Below are 16647 nucleotides of genomic sequence, written 5' to 3'. Positions count from 1 at the left end.
ATTGCCGACATTGAGCTTAAGTTGAATGCAGCTTCATCAAAAGCAGAAAAAAATAAAATAATTTGACCTATTTTAAGCAGATTATAATAAAAATATTTTTGCCGCAGGACATAAATTAAGTCTAGCAGGTTTGTTTTTTTAATACTTTAGTTTCAGTTCAGTTTTTTTTTTCAAAACGTCAATGTTCTCCTTTAAAGTAGCTATAACTGTTGTTTTGTTTTGTTTTTTTACTTAATGGCTCAGTATGTTTTGTATTTGAATTTGACGCGTCAGAAAAAAAAACCGCTGAATCTCTGCAAATATTTGGTTAACTTATAAAACAAATGTATGGTTTAGTGATGTTAGTAATGCATAGAAAAATGCAAAGCAGAATTATTAAAGTTATTATTTCATTGATCTGAACATAACCATTTATAATATAATTACTAACCCGTCGTCTAAAATATTAAAATAATAAAATAGTCTATTATTTTATTCATGGCTAGAGCTTGATTAAATTGATTAACAAGCCATGTGCTTTTGTTTGTTTGTTCTCGGTACTGGGTATACGCAAAACATTTTCTAAAATGTCAAGCAGTATTTGTCTATAGAGCAGCATTTTGCTAATTATAATAGTCCTTTATATTTATATACATGTGTTTTTGCATATTCGTTATTTCACTTGATGCATTCGTTATTTAATGTTTGAATACTGAAATAAAAAGCCATCGTTTAAAAGGTTATTTCACCATCAAAATGTAGCCTGTTATATGTATCATTAACGTTTTATATAAAACTGCTGTGCAGTGTAAATGGGACCTTAATACAGTTTAAAGCGAAGTTGTCTGTAAGGATGATGGGCATGGCATGTCTATTGTTGTGGCTCGCGTTGTGAATATTAGAAAATAACTGTCGGGTGAAGGCTTTATGGTCGTGCGGAATTGTCTGCTGCTGTCATGGCTCAGCAGGCAACACCCTATTCAGCTAGGCTATGTTCGGTGTTTGTATGTACAAATTCGTTTTGGCGAATGCTAGAGCGTAATAGAGATATTTTAAATAACAAGTATAGTTCAGTCCAGAAGTTGCTGTGCATAGAAACATTCATTTTCATAAGGCCCCATTTGCGGTTTGGTTTTAAAACGCATAGGTTTTGCTACGGTTACGCCATCCGTCCTCGGGAGTTTTGGATTTTGTGTAACCATGTTTGTGGAAAACACTTGAGGGTGGAGACATACCCCTTCCCCCGTCTCATAACCAAAAGCTTGTCTTTCAGGTGTTAATAGGCATCGAGACCGAAGTCATGTCGCATTTCCACTGTCGGCCTATAGCTCGCAGCGCGTAACGCAAACCCAGCCCCCAGAACGTCCCCCGAGTGTTGGCATCGTGCATCCGTTAATAACTCGGTAGAAAATGTATTTTATAACATCCTCATTTAGACACAGTCAAACATTCAGCCCAAATGCACTGGAGAGACCTGAAACGTGTTCCCAAAAATGCTCTGTTTGCACGATTTGATTATTATCATCATATCCAAATACTTTATAAATAATATTCATAACCTTCTCTGGTGTTTATTGTTTTTAGAAAATATCTAAAATCTTTTAAAAGAAAATATCTTGTAAAATAAAAGTTTGATTTGGCTTTAACGGTTTTATTTATGTATAGGCCTACCTAAACTGTTATAGCTTGCTTTTGCTTGTTTTATATTGGTTTATTTATTTAATGCGATTTTATTATATCCGATAATGTAATTCTTTAAATTATATTTCAATGTGGCTTAGGCTTATCAAGATATGACACTTGTTTTGAGTCTACAAAAGGTAATTTGTAAAGTGTTATGTCTTTCTGTTGTATTCATATGGTGTATTATCTGCAAAATAAATAACAAAAAGAAAGAAGCCGCTAGCAGCATCCACAGAGCTGTGAAGAGAGCGCTCTTTTGCTCGGGCTCTCACACACAACCTTTATGTCTGCTGTGTCTTTAATATGGTGTGTAGATTATTATGCGTTATTGAAACATCAAGGGGGACGCAGCAAAATCACTTATAAATTAAAATTGTATTATTCTATGCAACAGCCTTACATTTAAAACGGAAACATAAGGGCGATTTTAAGCAAAAAGACCTCAGCCTATAAGTCTAGATGTTTTCTTTTCCTTTTTATTTATTTGTTTATTTGTTTGGCGCATGTGTGCGATAGGAAAACTATAGTGTAATTACGGCAAGCCATCTTTCCCAGACTCGGGGCAAATTCCTTTCACTCCGTCCCGAAGCCCCAGCTGGCCCTCCTGCCATCCACTGCGTAAAACATATGCTGGATAAGTTGACGGTTCATTCCGCTGTGGCGATCACAGACTAATAAAGGGACTAAACCGAAAAGAAAATGAATGAAGAATGAATGAATAAATTAATAATAATAAAATAAAAATAAGGTAATAATAAACACAAATGCCGCGTAAGCGGCCTTTTTTTTAGAGATGGTACATTTGAATTGCCTCTTCCCACTTCCCCCACCTCGAAATTGAAAGTTGCAAAGAGAACTCAATAGCAAAGATCATAGCCCATTAACACATCAACACATAGTCCATTTACACATCAACACAGTGCAAGTTTAGCGGAAGAATGTCAAATCAGAATCACGCAGATGAAGCACACCAGCTACTACTATGAAACTATTAAAATTGTTTTGTCATAAATTTGCTTATTTGCAGCAGCTTTTTTTCGTGCAACAGAAAAGCGGCGTTGGGAAGCCGTCAATGAATAAAAACAGGGTCAATAGTGAAAATCGGCTTTTCATTGTATCCCTATTACCTATATCAATGCATTGAAGGCCTTTTATGGTGTCATCTCGATAGAATAGCCTAAGTTATAAATAATTTAAAGAACAAAGTTATAAAAACTCACATTACATAAATAAACAATTAAAAATATGTTTAGGTTGTCTATTTAATTGCCCTCGTGATGATGGTGTGCTTTATCATTATGTGCGTTTTACTTATAACTAACCTGATTTAAATGATGGATCTGCGACAGAGAAACTAGGGGTTTTGGGGGACATGCATCACTATATCCTTTTTTTCCCCAAACTGTGCATAGTTCAGCTGCAAGTTACTGTACGTCTTTTTTTGGAAAAGCACCCCATGTCCGCTAGTGCCGCGCGCCTCTTTCTCTGGGCAAAAATGAGTTGATTTTTAAAATAATAAATATATAGATTAATTAAATTTTCAGCAAAAGAGACATTTATTTCATATTTCACTATGCATTTCATCTGATCTTTATAGCTTAATTAAACACATATTGTCAAAACCCACACATAGGCCTATTGTATGAAAATGAAAAGGGCATTTTTTGTTATTATTACACTACTATTTGTTATTTGTTGCCTAGGCTATTTTCACATTTGAGGTGCTTTATTGGCAAGACAAGTAACTGTACATTCGTTTTGCCAAAGCAGTGCGCGCGGGGAGGGCACAGCCGCTTCTCCACCGGCAGCCATGTTTTTTTTTTTGTGCGGGCCCGTCTTTACGGCTAGCTGATGTCCGCTGCCCGCTTCTAACATGTTAGAAAATACTGCAAATCAAGCTGTCGGTATCTCCCCGCGGCTGAAATTGTTCGTTATTCCGAAAAAAAGAAGAAGAAATATCAGCGCGCAGTAGTTGCTTTCTAGATTATTTAGGCCTATATTCAGCTGTTTTAATCTTGCAATTCTGATAATTAGAGATAATGTCTGTTCAACTTGTCTGTCATTTATTTCTCATTTGCTACTTATTTTATTAATTTGTTGATGTTATTATACTACATAGTCTTGTATATGCATATCTAAAATCCTTTGGCATTCAAATTTGCTTTGAACTTGAAAGAGAGAAAGAATCGGATTTTACCTGTCAGAGCACATTGCATATGCTTTTTTTGAAATAACATTTATTTAACAAATATTTTAGCACATCGAAAGTAATTAAATTACCTGTCTTTTGATTAAAACCTTTATGCAAAAAGATCAGAAAAAAAGGCAATATGCGACACATGACATGCATCGCTCTCATGCCACGTTTTGAGGATAAATTCGCTTTTAGGTGCTGCTTTGAATAAAATAAAACTATTAAAAAGCACATTAAAGAATACTCATAAAATAAAACCTTGATAGAGGAGTATCTTATGAAAAAACACCAATTGACGGGCTCTGCTTTCGGTTTTAAAAGAATCAAGCAGCTTTAAAAATATAATTTGCTGAAGAGAAATGACAGGGAAAAAAAGATTGAACATATCGGGACTGTCAAAAGAACATTCCTCTTTGATATATTCTTTCGACTCCGACACATCAGCAAAGATTATGAACGACGGAGTGTCCTCCACTGCTTCAGTGGCGTGTCCCGCTGGTTATAAACGAGGAGGCGGAGAGAATGCGCTGCTTAGTTTCGGCTCGATATATTTAAATAAAAACTAACAACGAGCTGCTTATAACGCTCAAAAAGTTAAACTCAAATGCACAACCCTTGTTGGTTGCACCTGCAGGATGCACAATGAACCTAACGCGCCATAATTTTAATTCTATATTCGTGAAGAATGAGCCAACCGCATATGCTTAGTCAGTCCTGTTGGTCGGGACTCTGCTTTATAACTTATTAGTTTATTACAATAATCACACTTAGCTTTGCCATTGTTCTTCACATATAGCCACTCAACACATCTTGCGGTCCATCTTTAATGTTTAGATTATTGAAGGTGCTATTGACGTTTTGAGAAAAAAATTAATAGTACTGAAACTAAATTATTAAAAATAAACTTGCGGGACAAGGCAAGCACATATCTTAGCCGTTTGTTCACACTCTGCCTGTATTAACATAAATGCTGTATTTTAATATAGCTTATTTTGATTAATTAGCTTTAACTGACAGCCTTTTCTTCTTTTTCCGCGGTTATGCGGCATTATATTTCACACGCATATGCAAGGTGACTGAATATGAAAATAAAATACAAAACATACTGAGCCATTAAGAAAAAAAACAAAACAAAACAACAGTTATACTTTAAAGCAGAACATTGACGTTTTGAAACAAAAAAACGGAACTGAAACTAAATTATTAAAAATAAACCTGCCAGACTTAATTTATGTAATATTTTCATTATTCATTTATTTTCATTATTCGTTTATTATTATGTACTATAATTGAAACATAAAATGAGATCGTAAATATAATCAACAACGAAAATGTAAATAAAAACGTAAATTAAAAATATAAATGAACATGTCTAGTCTTAGTTCTATCAAAATAGCAAACACTACATCTCTCTATATTTAGACTAAAAGACTGCTTTATTTATTTATTTATTTATTTATTTAAGACTAATTATTTGTACTGAATGTTTGTGCTTTCATTTTAGTTGTCTTTCATTTCTTCAATTCTATTTTCCAAAACGAATCCTCTTTGCACTTAATAAGTTTACAATAAACCAGGTAAAAAAAAAATTAAATGTAAGTTGAGGTGATCGCAAGTTCACAACTGTGAGGTGATGTGCTCTATCGGCAGGATAATCTATATTATTTTGCTGTTTTTCATATGCGCACGTTTAAGATTTGAGATTATAACATTGCCATGATAGTCAAAGAAATCAAAACATTATTTTCACCCCAACGCAATTTAATCGGGCACTGAAGGCTAATAACTTAATTCTTATATTAGCTTTTTGACTTCTCACCATGTATCTTTTCTACAGCATAGTATAGTGTAAGAGCATGTCTATTACCAGAAAAACTAAATTAAAATTATATTTTAATTGAACACATCACATCACATACAGTAAGCTACGCCTACAGAACAGTCTGTTTAGCATTGTGAAAAGGCAAAGCTGAATATCTGTGGTTAAAGTGCCACCCAGCGGTCAAATGCTGCTGGCGCATCAAGCACCGCCGTCGCCGCGGCATGAATGGCGGTACAAGGAACACATTGAAGTAGTAACATCTGTAGATCACCGGTTGAGCACACCCTGCTGGCCTAACTAACACCACTTCTGGCAGCATAAAGCTTTCCCATGTGGTTTCCTGTACTGACCGGGCACAGCGCGCACAGTGGGCGACCATGTGAGAATTGCAGAGAGCTAGCTGCCGTGATTGGTTAAGATGATTGGTTAGGAGACAAAGTGAGGCATGGTCCTGCTGCCGAACCTTTGTTAACAAGTTAACTCCATTATATAAATCACCAAGTACCGCAGATTTAGCTAAAATCTTCATTAATGTTCTACTAAAGAAAAACATCCATTAGGAAATCTGATACATGCAGAAATATGAAAAACAAGTTCATATTTGGATTATTATATTTGAAATATTGCAAAAATGGCAGCTTACAAATATTTTTTTCCAACCATTGGAATTACAAATACGTACATATATTTTTGTTAAAATTATATATTTATAAAGACATATATGAAGACATGTATACAATTATAACTAATTTATTTGAAAATATGTGTATATTTTGTAATTTCAATCATTGAAAACATATTTAAAGCTTTTTGCAATGTTTCAAAATATATGTTGCATATATGACGTATTATATATATGAAATGAAATCACGTACTTGTATATTGTATATCTAATTTGCATGTATTTCCATCCCTATATCACATTTTTATGTGGGCCTACATTTTTTAAGACATGAGGGTGAGTGAATCAACAGTTATTTAAAGTTTTTTATGCAAACTATCCACATGTATTAATATATACACAAACCAGATATGACAGTTTTCTAACAAAGAAGAATGAAAGAGTCTCACCTGCAGCCTACAGTAACACAGTACAGCGATAATGCACAGTAAGATTACTGTAGCTAGAATTCCACCTGTGATTACCACTGTCCCGGCTGTCATTCGAAAGGCTCTCCATCAACACCCTAAAAAAAAAGAGAAAGACCACAGGCGTTAGGTACAGTAGCTGCTCTTCATCCGTACAACCAGTGTGTGCACAGCTGAACTCCATTAGCTGCACCAGATTTTATGTACATATCAGTGTGATAAATGTTTCCCTGCACCTATGCCTTTAATTAATCCCTGTGCACAAATTCATCAGCGCACAGGGATGAATGAGAATGGGCAGAACATATGGGAGAAAAAGAGAGAGAAGAAACACCCTGTGAGCGACAATGAAGGTCGGAAAGACAGGAAACGATAGAGAGATAACCTTGGACCAAGATGACTGATAAAAAGGACAATAGCCAATACAGAAGGTCAATAAACAAAGATGTGGAATAATAGAGAAGAACTGTATCGTATTTAACCCAGAACCTCGGTCAAAAAGAAAATCTATCAAACAAATGATCTGGCAAAAACTACATCAGCATTACTCACATAAACAATATTCCAGACCAGCAGGGGGCCATGATGAGCTGAGTATTTATTGCAATTGTCGTGTGTTCTAAAATAATATGTAACACTTTACAGCAAGGCCTTATTAATTTAAATACTTCACCCCAAAAATGACCATCTGCTGTTGATTTGCTCACACGCAGGCCATGTAAGATGTAGGTGACTTAATTTTTTCTCTAGAAGCTTAATAAACACCTTTAGAAATGAAAACCTGTAGAACATGAAGAGGCACTGAGTTCTTATGAAGTGAAATCAGGCCCAGGTTGTTGTTGTTTTCGTTGCGTGTACTGAAGAGAGTTGGTGTCGCGCGTACTGTAAAGGGGGGGGCGCATACTCAAGAGCGGTGTTGTCGTGCGCCTTTCTGAAGGGCAGTATAGGGGGAGGGGTGTGTGTCGCGGGGGCACTTTGATCCAAGACTAAAAAGGGCATGTGCACTGCACAGGTTGAGCCCTATGTGTGCACGTGCCTGAGTGAAATGATTGGTTTGAGCATGAAACTAAACATTCTTTACATCATTATTACCTTTAATCAACAGGCAAATACGTCACCAGCAAGTTTGTCAGCTCACGTATGAGTTTGCGCCTCAACATATGCTCAGGACTCAGAACTGTTTGCTCAGAGTCTGTGGAAATGTTTCTGTTCTTGTCTAGAATGACTGTTTCACTTCATAAGACTTCAATGTATCATCAGCTTTGATTATTTTGTCTTGCCTGGATTTTTTTTTTTTTTTTTACTTTGAAAGGGCTCATAGCCATTGACTTACATTTAATAAATCACCAAGAGCCACTGTTTCAGATAAAAATTGTCTTTTATATAATAAAGGTCATCTACATATTTGATGGCCTGAAGGAGATTAAATTGATACCATATTTTTATTTTTATTTGTGGATGGCCTTTTGCTTTAATGTATTTACTAACAAAGAGTTTTTGCAGATTATTTCAGGTTCTTCAAATAATAGACCAGTGCACTTATAATGTTTGATTGGATAAAAACCACAAAAAAAAAAAAAGTGCACAGTGATGTCATAAAGTTTTGGACTTGTTTTGGCAGAAGTTACGCTTTTAAATCTAATACCATTGTTCTAATATCATTGTTCAGTGACAAAAACTGGATGCATCTTGTCCCGTCTGGACCAAAAAGCTGCACTTGAACATACCAAGCGAACGACAGCCGACTGCATCAAAAACGTACAGTCTTATGGGTTTGATCACACCGAACACGCTTTTACATTCCAAAAACGCGAGGAGCACCTCACTGCCTTATTTGTTGACAAGAAAAAAAGAGGCTTTCATTTGATTGAAGAATGAAAAGGACGGGACTGACTTATCATGCTTTTTCTGCAAAGAGCCGACTTTTTTCAACTGCAAGCGGCAGAAACATGAGGCACAGTAGGCGTTAAGCCAAATGCTAGCCGCCGTTAGTAAACCATTCAGTAAACCAATTTTTGCGCCTCTCAACACAAAATGGTGTTGTATGGTGTAATCCGCCCCTTAGCAAAGAGCATAAAATTACCAAGAGACAACACTAAATAAAACGTTCAGTTGCAACAGCAGCGCTCAGCAACAGCCATTGCGCCATTCCGCCTATAGGCTGTCCAATGGATCTTATTGCTGTTGAGATGGCGGGCAGCTGCTTTGTTTTTTTATTTATTTATCTAAAAAGCGCATTAAAGCTAAAATACAACCTGAAAGACTACAATACAACACTTCCAATCACAAGATTGGTGATCATCAGCACTTTTAATAGTTTATTTTACAGATTTAATATTTAATATACTAACCATACTTATTTACTTAACTGTCACTTTTAGATGAAATTAATTTAATTTAAATTAATTAAATGAACATGACTTTCAAAATGGGATGTTGATAACAGACTGACAGTACACTTTTTGTTGCAGTATTGAATGTTATAATAGTATTTTTAACCTGTGTTGTCTGAAAGACTAATACAGCTTTTATGTAAACTCAGTTAATATATTATTATAAATATGTCTCCTGACCTGAATCTAATAGAACACATTTGGAATTCTGAAGTTAAGCATCTCTTTGAGCAACTCGTAAAGAGGGGTCACTGCTTTTAAGAATAGAAAAGATAGATGTTGCAAAATGAAGCCAACTTGTTCATTCCATGCCTAGAAGTCTTGCTGCTGTCATTAAAAATCATGGAGGCCATGCAAACTACTAGATAAAGTAGTTATTGATGTGGAGCAGACTCATTTACATCACCCTAACTTGAGTCAAACTTTAAAAATCTGTTATTAAAAATGTAAGTTATTTAGTTAACCTTACTTTCATGTTTTAAGTTAAACATATATTATTTTAAACTTTATCTTGTCAACATTTTGAAAATTGTTTTTGTTAAAATTGTAAGTTTTGTAATATTGTAACTTAATATTTTGATTCATTCTGTCTAACTTTAGTTACCCGTGCTGTTGTCCTCAAGGAATTTTCCTCAAGGAATGGTCCTGCATGACACTAATGGCATCTAGTGGCTGTTTACCAAATAGCAACAAAGTGTCGCCTCTTGGTGATTCTATGCTCTTTGCCCTTAGTCCAATGGAGTCTGGCTGCAGATTTGCACTCGCACCTCCAGGCTTGTACACTCGGACTTGTACACTCAGGCAACCGCGCCTCCTCTGCTAGTGGCGTCATTTACAATAGCCACCTATGTCCGCTTGCATGAAAGTCCTTCGGTATTTTATCTTAAGGGGGTCCCTGAGGGGGAAAAATCTCTGAGGTAATAGATTTCATCAAGATCGTTGCAACAAACTTCTCATCTGTTACCATTACTCAAGTGTCTTTTTTTTTAAGCGTTTTACTGTGGTTTCTGGCAACATACGGCGACGGGTGCCACAGTTGCTATAGTTACATAAACATATCGTAACGAATTATGAATGCTTGCCTTACAACAGCTCTGCGGTAATGTTACACATCATCTGTGCCGCTTTCTTTCCATTAAGCGAGCCGAGACGTTCCCTTATCCCGTCGATCTCAACATTATGTTTGGAGGACCTATAACAATGGGCTGGAATCATGTAGAGACTGCCGAAGCTGCGCTGCAACTGTGATTTCCTATGGATGCATTTCTGCGCAGACGTGCTAACTTATCAAAAATAGTTATAAAGAATAGTTTCCCAAGCCGTTCAAGATTCATTGCTGTAAGTCCATAATGTGCATCGGTTAGTTGTAATACTACAACTGCTTGAAATGTTTAAAATAAAAAACTAAAATTCAAATTTGCATGTTTTTTTTTTATTAATAACTGTGGAAGAATACCTTGTGTGTATATGTAGACTAATATTTAGTTAATAATAAGCTTTGCTGGTATGAATGTTAATAGTAGCCTGCTTTGGTAATTTTACATCAAAGCATATAATCATATGATGAATATACTAACTGCTTTTCCGGGGGTTGGGGGGGTGGGGTCTGTCATGTTGTACAACGTAAGTAGGCTACTTAGAATTAGTTGACAACATCGTCACTGGCATCGCAAACAAACTGGAAACTTACTTTTGGTTTATTTGTGCTGATTTCAAGTGATGTGACAGGTGCCGGTGTCGATTGTAAATGACGTCACTTGCATAGGAAGCGTGGGTGCCTGAGTGTGCAAGCCCGAGTGCAAGCCTGAAGATACAAGTTCAACTCTGCAGCCAGACCCTTCTCCCTTAGTCTGCAAGAGAGGATTTATCATGTATTTACCAGCAGGTGGCAATAGTCAGAAATGATGTGTGGATCCCACCAAACACACAACAGATGCTTACCGATGACCCAACGCTACACAACAACAGATTGCTGGCTGGGTGCTTTAAGACCAACATGTTCACAATAAAGGCCAAATATCTTACATTTTATTCAAAGTGGATTTTTAAAAATAATTTGAATCTACCTCTGTTTGTGGTCTCCAATGGTTTTTAATATGGGTAAGATTTGTAAATCGTCATATATATCAAATGTCCTAATGTCCAAATATGACTGGTTTTGACTTTTGCCCCTCATAGTCCTAATTTGATTTCAGGAAAGAGAATGAACAGCAGCTGAGGAACACAGATTCTCAATGAATGCTCAATACATGGCTAGAAAATGGTTAAGTTAGTTATGTGGTTGGTTGTGTACTCCCTGTACACACATGACTGTACAGCCAAACACAGCTCCAACGTCATCGTTAAATTTGCTGATGACATAATGGTTGTGGGCCTAATCACAGATAATGATGAGACGGCCTACAGGGAGGAGGTGCACACTCTGACGCGGGGGTGTCAGGAAAACCACCTCTCACTCAACATCAGCAAAACCAAGGAGCTGGTGGTGGATTTCAGAAAAGAGAAGAGAGAACACAACCCCATCACCATCAACGGGACACCAGTGGAGACAGTCAGCACTTTCAAGTTTCTTGGAGTACATATCACTGAGGATTTGACATGGACTGCTCACACAGATGCAGTCCTTAGGAAGGCACAACAACGCCTCTTCTTCTTCAGGCGTCTCAGGAGGTTTGGAATGAGCTCCCACATCCTCCGCTCGTTCTACACATCAACTGTGGAGAGCATCCTGTCTGGCTGTATCACCACCTGGAGTGGAAATAGCACCAGCAGCAATCGCAAAGGCCTACATAGGATTGTGTGAACTGCTGGACGCTTAGTAGGAGGTGAGCTTACCTCCCTCCAAGACATCTACACAAGGCAGTGCATGAGGCTGAGACTTACCAAGAGACTTATCAGCGACTTCAGCCACCCAAGCCATAGAATTTTCTCTCTGTTACCTCCAGCCAGACGGTTCCGCAGCATCCGATCATGCAGTAGCCGACTGAAGGAAAGCTTCTTTCCTCAGGCTATCAGGCTGATGAACAGTTAACAAACCCCACACAGACTCTTCCATACCCCTTACTGCACACCATCAATATGTAGGATGCACAAGGCGTTATTTTGAGCAAATTCATTTTTCCGGCTTGAACATTTTTTTTAGACTACGTCATAGTGATTAGATCCTTGTGTAAATTCCAGCATGGAAACTGGATGTCTGTACTGGCGGGTACAGTGTGACGTCTTTGAGCTTTTAGCATTAATTCATGAGAAAGACTTGGTTTGAACCAATCACTGTGCTCTATTGTAAATGAGGTGCAACTTCATTAATATGCACGATAGCTTAGAGGACTCTTTTACTTGTTACAGTGTTCATGCGGCAGAGAGATGCCATGTTGTCTTGCCAACTGTAATTCAAACAAGCAGTAGTAGAAGAATTGTTCGGAGACATGGGTCATCAGTGTTGCAGTTATAAATGTGGTACAACAAAGGTTTTGTTTACATTTTCCCACAATGAGAGCGCAGCTGGACTCAAATGTGTGAATTACAGGGGTCTGCTCACACGTGACAAAAATACATTTGTAAGTTTGAATTTTGAAATGGTGAAATCCAGATTTGCCGCTCGTCTCCTTTTAAATAAAATGCGGTTCTAGTTGGTGTTGAGTGTCCTGTCTCTACAGATTTGGTATCATCAGTGTTCTTTGTTTATGTTTATTCAAATGGCAAAGTTAGTATTGTCAGCAGTACTCTTTCACTTTTTAAAGACATACCTTAGTCAAAATGATTTAGTTACTAAGTTTACAGTAATATCACTACAATATTATGGACTGAAATATCCGCTGCAAATGCTGTTCTCCGAATGTAAACATGTAAACATCTTAATCCAACTATTACCGTCATGAAGGATTTTGGTCGCATTTTGTGACAGGACAGTCTATACGCACCTCTGTGTTTCTACCGAGAAATGCAGAGGTTTTTTTTCTCCCATTCGATGTGCAGTATCAAATTCCATTAAAACAGGGGTCACCAATCCTGGTCCTGGAGGGCCGGTGTCCTTGCAGGGTTTAGCTCCAACTTTCCTCAACACACCTGCCTGGATGTTTCGAGTATACCTAGTAAGAGCTTGATTAGCTTGTTCAGGTGTGTTTGATTAGGGTTGGAGCTAAAATCTGCAGGACACCGGCCCTCCAGGAACAAGTTTGATGACCACTGCATTAAAACAACACTCGTCCAGCAGTACATACTTGCATCCAATATCTCAATTGTCACGGGGGGCATGCATGAAATGTTCCTGAAGTGAATGTACCAAACTGCAGTTAAAGTCATTAAATTAAGAATGAAACATCCGAAACTCCAGAGGTTAAAATGGATAGATTATGTGCTTTTACATGTACTGTTAAATGGGATCATGAAACAAACATTCAAAATGCAATTCTGTCTATCTCTACATCTGTGAAATTCAGTGCATGCATCTACTGAAACTCCTCTTTTCATGCAAACTCTTCCCTATTTCGCTAATCGACACTCCCACCTAAAGAAAGCTGGACTTGGACTTTTTTTAAATTAGAGCTGTGAAAACACCCTGCCAAGACAGGGGATCCCATGGCCCTTTAAAGAGCCAAAATTTAAATCAATTTCATTATTCATGTATTGAAATGTATTGACACTATTCCTCACTTTGAACGTTTGGATAAAAGATAAAAATCTTTTTACTTCTCAGTATGGTATGCATTTAGAACTTAACAGGGAGAGAAAATTATAATTTTTTAGTGTGCTTTCGTGTAAAACCAATAATATATTTTTTTATTTTAACTTTATTTCTCATAATTGTGTCAATTTGTTGCAATTCTGACGTAATTTCTTGCATTTATTTTTATTGTGATTTCTTGCAATTTTATTTATTGTAATTCTGACTTTTTTTTTTATCAGGGGTCGATACAACGGAATGAAGCGCCAACCATTCCAGCATATGTTTTACGCAGAGGATGCCCTTCCAGCCACAACCCAGTTCTGGGTAACCAATTTTGAGTTGAATTCATGCAATTTAACATTTTTTTTTCTCATCATTTTGACTTTTTCTTACAATTCTGTGTGCATTCATGACAATTCTAAGTTTGATATTATACAATTAACATTTTTCTAAAAATTTTAGTTTATATCTTGCAATTCTATTTTCCTTACATACAGTAGTATTTACTTGTTCCATTATTCATCAATAATTTCCATTTTCAGTGAAACTCAGTAAGAAAACAAGTCAGATTTTACTTTGTCTTTTGTCTCTGAGCACTGACTTTAACTGAAGCTTTAAAAACTGCTAACATTTGCTAGGCAAAATGCTTAAATAAGATCAGCTCTAAGAGCGTGTACTGTAATTGGGGTGAGAAGTGACAAAAGCAAGTAATCTTGTATAATAGCGATGAAGTGTAATGAGCTTCATCTGTCTTCTTTCCTCCACCGAGTGCTCTTTAGACATGGGCCTCCATCAAGCTCCTAGTTGAATTTACCTCAAGACTAGGAAAAGAACAGAACAGAAACATTACGTCCCGAACGCAGAGGGAGGAAACAGACGGTTAGTTCCTGTGCTCTCCTCTAATAATAGGGTCCTCGGGATGCATAAGAAAGTGCACACTGCTCTCATTTTTGCAATTTTTTAAAAGAATATTCAACCGTCTTTCGGCTTCTCTGCTTGCTTTATTTTGAGCTGTCCTCATGTGCTTCATACCTGCTCTCAGAAATCAAATTAAAGCTTTTGTAATCTGATTCGTCTAGTGGTCGAAGGCAATCAATCGATCTGTGCTGGAAATGAAACAGGACTGTTGGTTTTCATTTGATTGTGGAAAAGGCAGCTAGTAGAGCACATCAATAACGCGTCACAGCTCATTTTTGATATTAGTCTGAGGAGAGGCTAGAAATCGGCCTGCTCACCCCTGGGTCAATGACATGGCTGAACTTAACAATCAATGCAATAAAAGTGCAATTCATATATACGAGATATTTCTTCTTCAATAATTAAACAAATAAATGAACATTATATGTAGGAATTTAGCAGTTTAATAACAAATATAAATAAGTATTAAATTCTAAAATATACACATTACAATATAATTTGAAAACTATAATAACAATAAAACAATGTTTTCTATGTGAATATATATATATATATATATATATATATATATATATATATATATATATATATATATATATATATATACATATTGTGTGTGTGTGTGTGTGTGTGTGTGTGTGTGTGTGTGTGTGTGTGTGTGTGTGTGTGTGTGTGTGTGTGTGTGTATTTTTGTTGTATATTTAAAAATATATATAATATGGTAGAAGTGGCTTTAAATAAAATAGATGATTAATCTATTTTAGGTTTCTTTAACCCCCTTTCTATGACCCTTATTCACAGGTCATCTGTGTGACCTGTGATCTATAACAATAAAATAAAAAATCTGTACATATACACTCACAGGCCACTTTATTAGGTACACCTTACTAGTACCGAGTTGGACCCAATTCTGAAGTCCATTTTACCTTCAGAACTGCCTTAATCCTTCGTGGCATAGTTTCAACAAGGTACTGAAAATATTACTGAGATTTTGGTCCGTATTGACATGATAGCATCACGCAGTTGCTACAGATTTGTCAGCTGCACATCCATAATGCAAATTTCCCGTTCCACCACATCCCACTGGTCCTCTATTGATTGAGTTCTGGGGACTGTGGAGGCCATTTGAGTACAATGAACTCATTGTTATATTCATAAAACCAGTCTAAGATTATTCGCGCTTTATGACATACAGTAGTGTATTATCCTGCAGGATGTGGCCATCAGAAGATGGGTACACTGTGGTCATAAAGGGATGGACATGGTCAGCAACAATACTCAGGTAGGCTGTGGTGTCGATAAAATGCTCAATTGCTACTAATGGGCCCAAAGTGTGCCAAGAATATATCCCCCACACCATTACACCACCACCACCAGCCTGAACTGTTGATACAAGGATGAATGGATCCATGAGTTTATGTTGTTGACACCTAATTCTGGCGTCAACAACATGGATATTTTCTCATTTTCTGACCATTCTCTTTTTAAAACCTAGAGTTAGTTGTGCGTGAAAATCTCAGTAGATCAGCAGTTTCTGAAATACTCTGACCAGCCCGCCAAGCACCAACAACCATGCCACGTTTAAAGTCACTTAAATCACCTTTCTTTCCCTTTCTGATGCTTGGTTTGACCTGCAGCAGATTGTCTTGACCATGTCTACATGCCTAAATGCATTGAGTTGCTGCCATGTGATTAGAAATTTGCGTTAAGTGGCTGGTGATTGTATATATATATATACAAACTAGGATTTTTTCTACTGGCCCCATCGGACCAGTGGTTCAGATTTTTACTTGCCCTGCCAACGTTTTCACTGTCCCTGCCAAAAAAATGTTAATAGCTATTTCTTAGCCACAAATTAAAAAACAGAAAAATGTGTCAAAATGTTTGTAAATCTAGAATT

At 36.8% G+C, this 16647-nt stretch overlaps 1 protein-coding gene across 1 annotated transcript in view; it reads right to left on the bottom strand.

Annotated features, from left to right (window-relative positions):
- The window catches only part of fam163ba (family with sequence similarity 163 member B, genome duplicate a), a 69302-nt gene that overhangs the window by 20333 nt on the left and 32322 nt on the right, over window positions 1–16647 (bottom strand). The window contains 1 exon segment of the mRNA NM_001447123.1: window positions 6750–6865. Within this exon segment, the coding sequence (NP_001434052.1) occupies window positions 6750–6842 (93 nt within the window). The 5' untranslated portion in view covers window positions 6843–6865.

This window comes from Danio rerio, chromosome 10 (assembly GCF_052040795.2).
Source record: "Danio rerio strain M-AB ecotype USA chromosome 10, GRCz13ab, whole genome shotgun sequence".
Classification (NCBI taxonomy): domain Eukaryota; kingdom Metazoa; phylum Chordata; class Actinopteri; order Cypriniformes; family Danionidae; genus Danio; species Danio rerio.
Note: the sequence above shows the minus strand (reverse complement) of the source record. Positions and strands in the feature narration are given on the sequence as shown.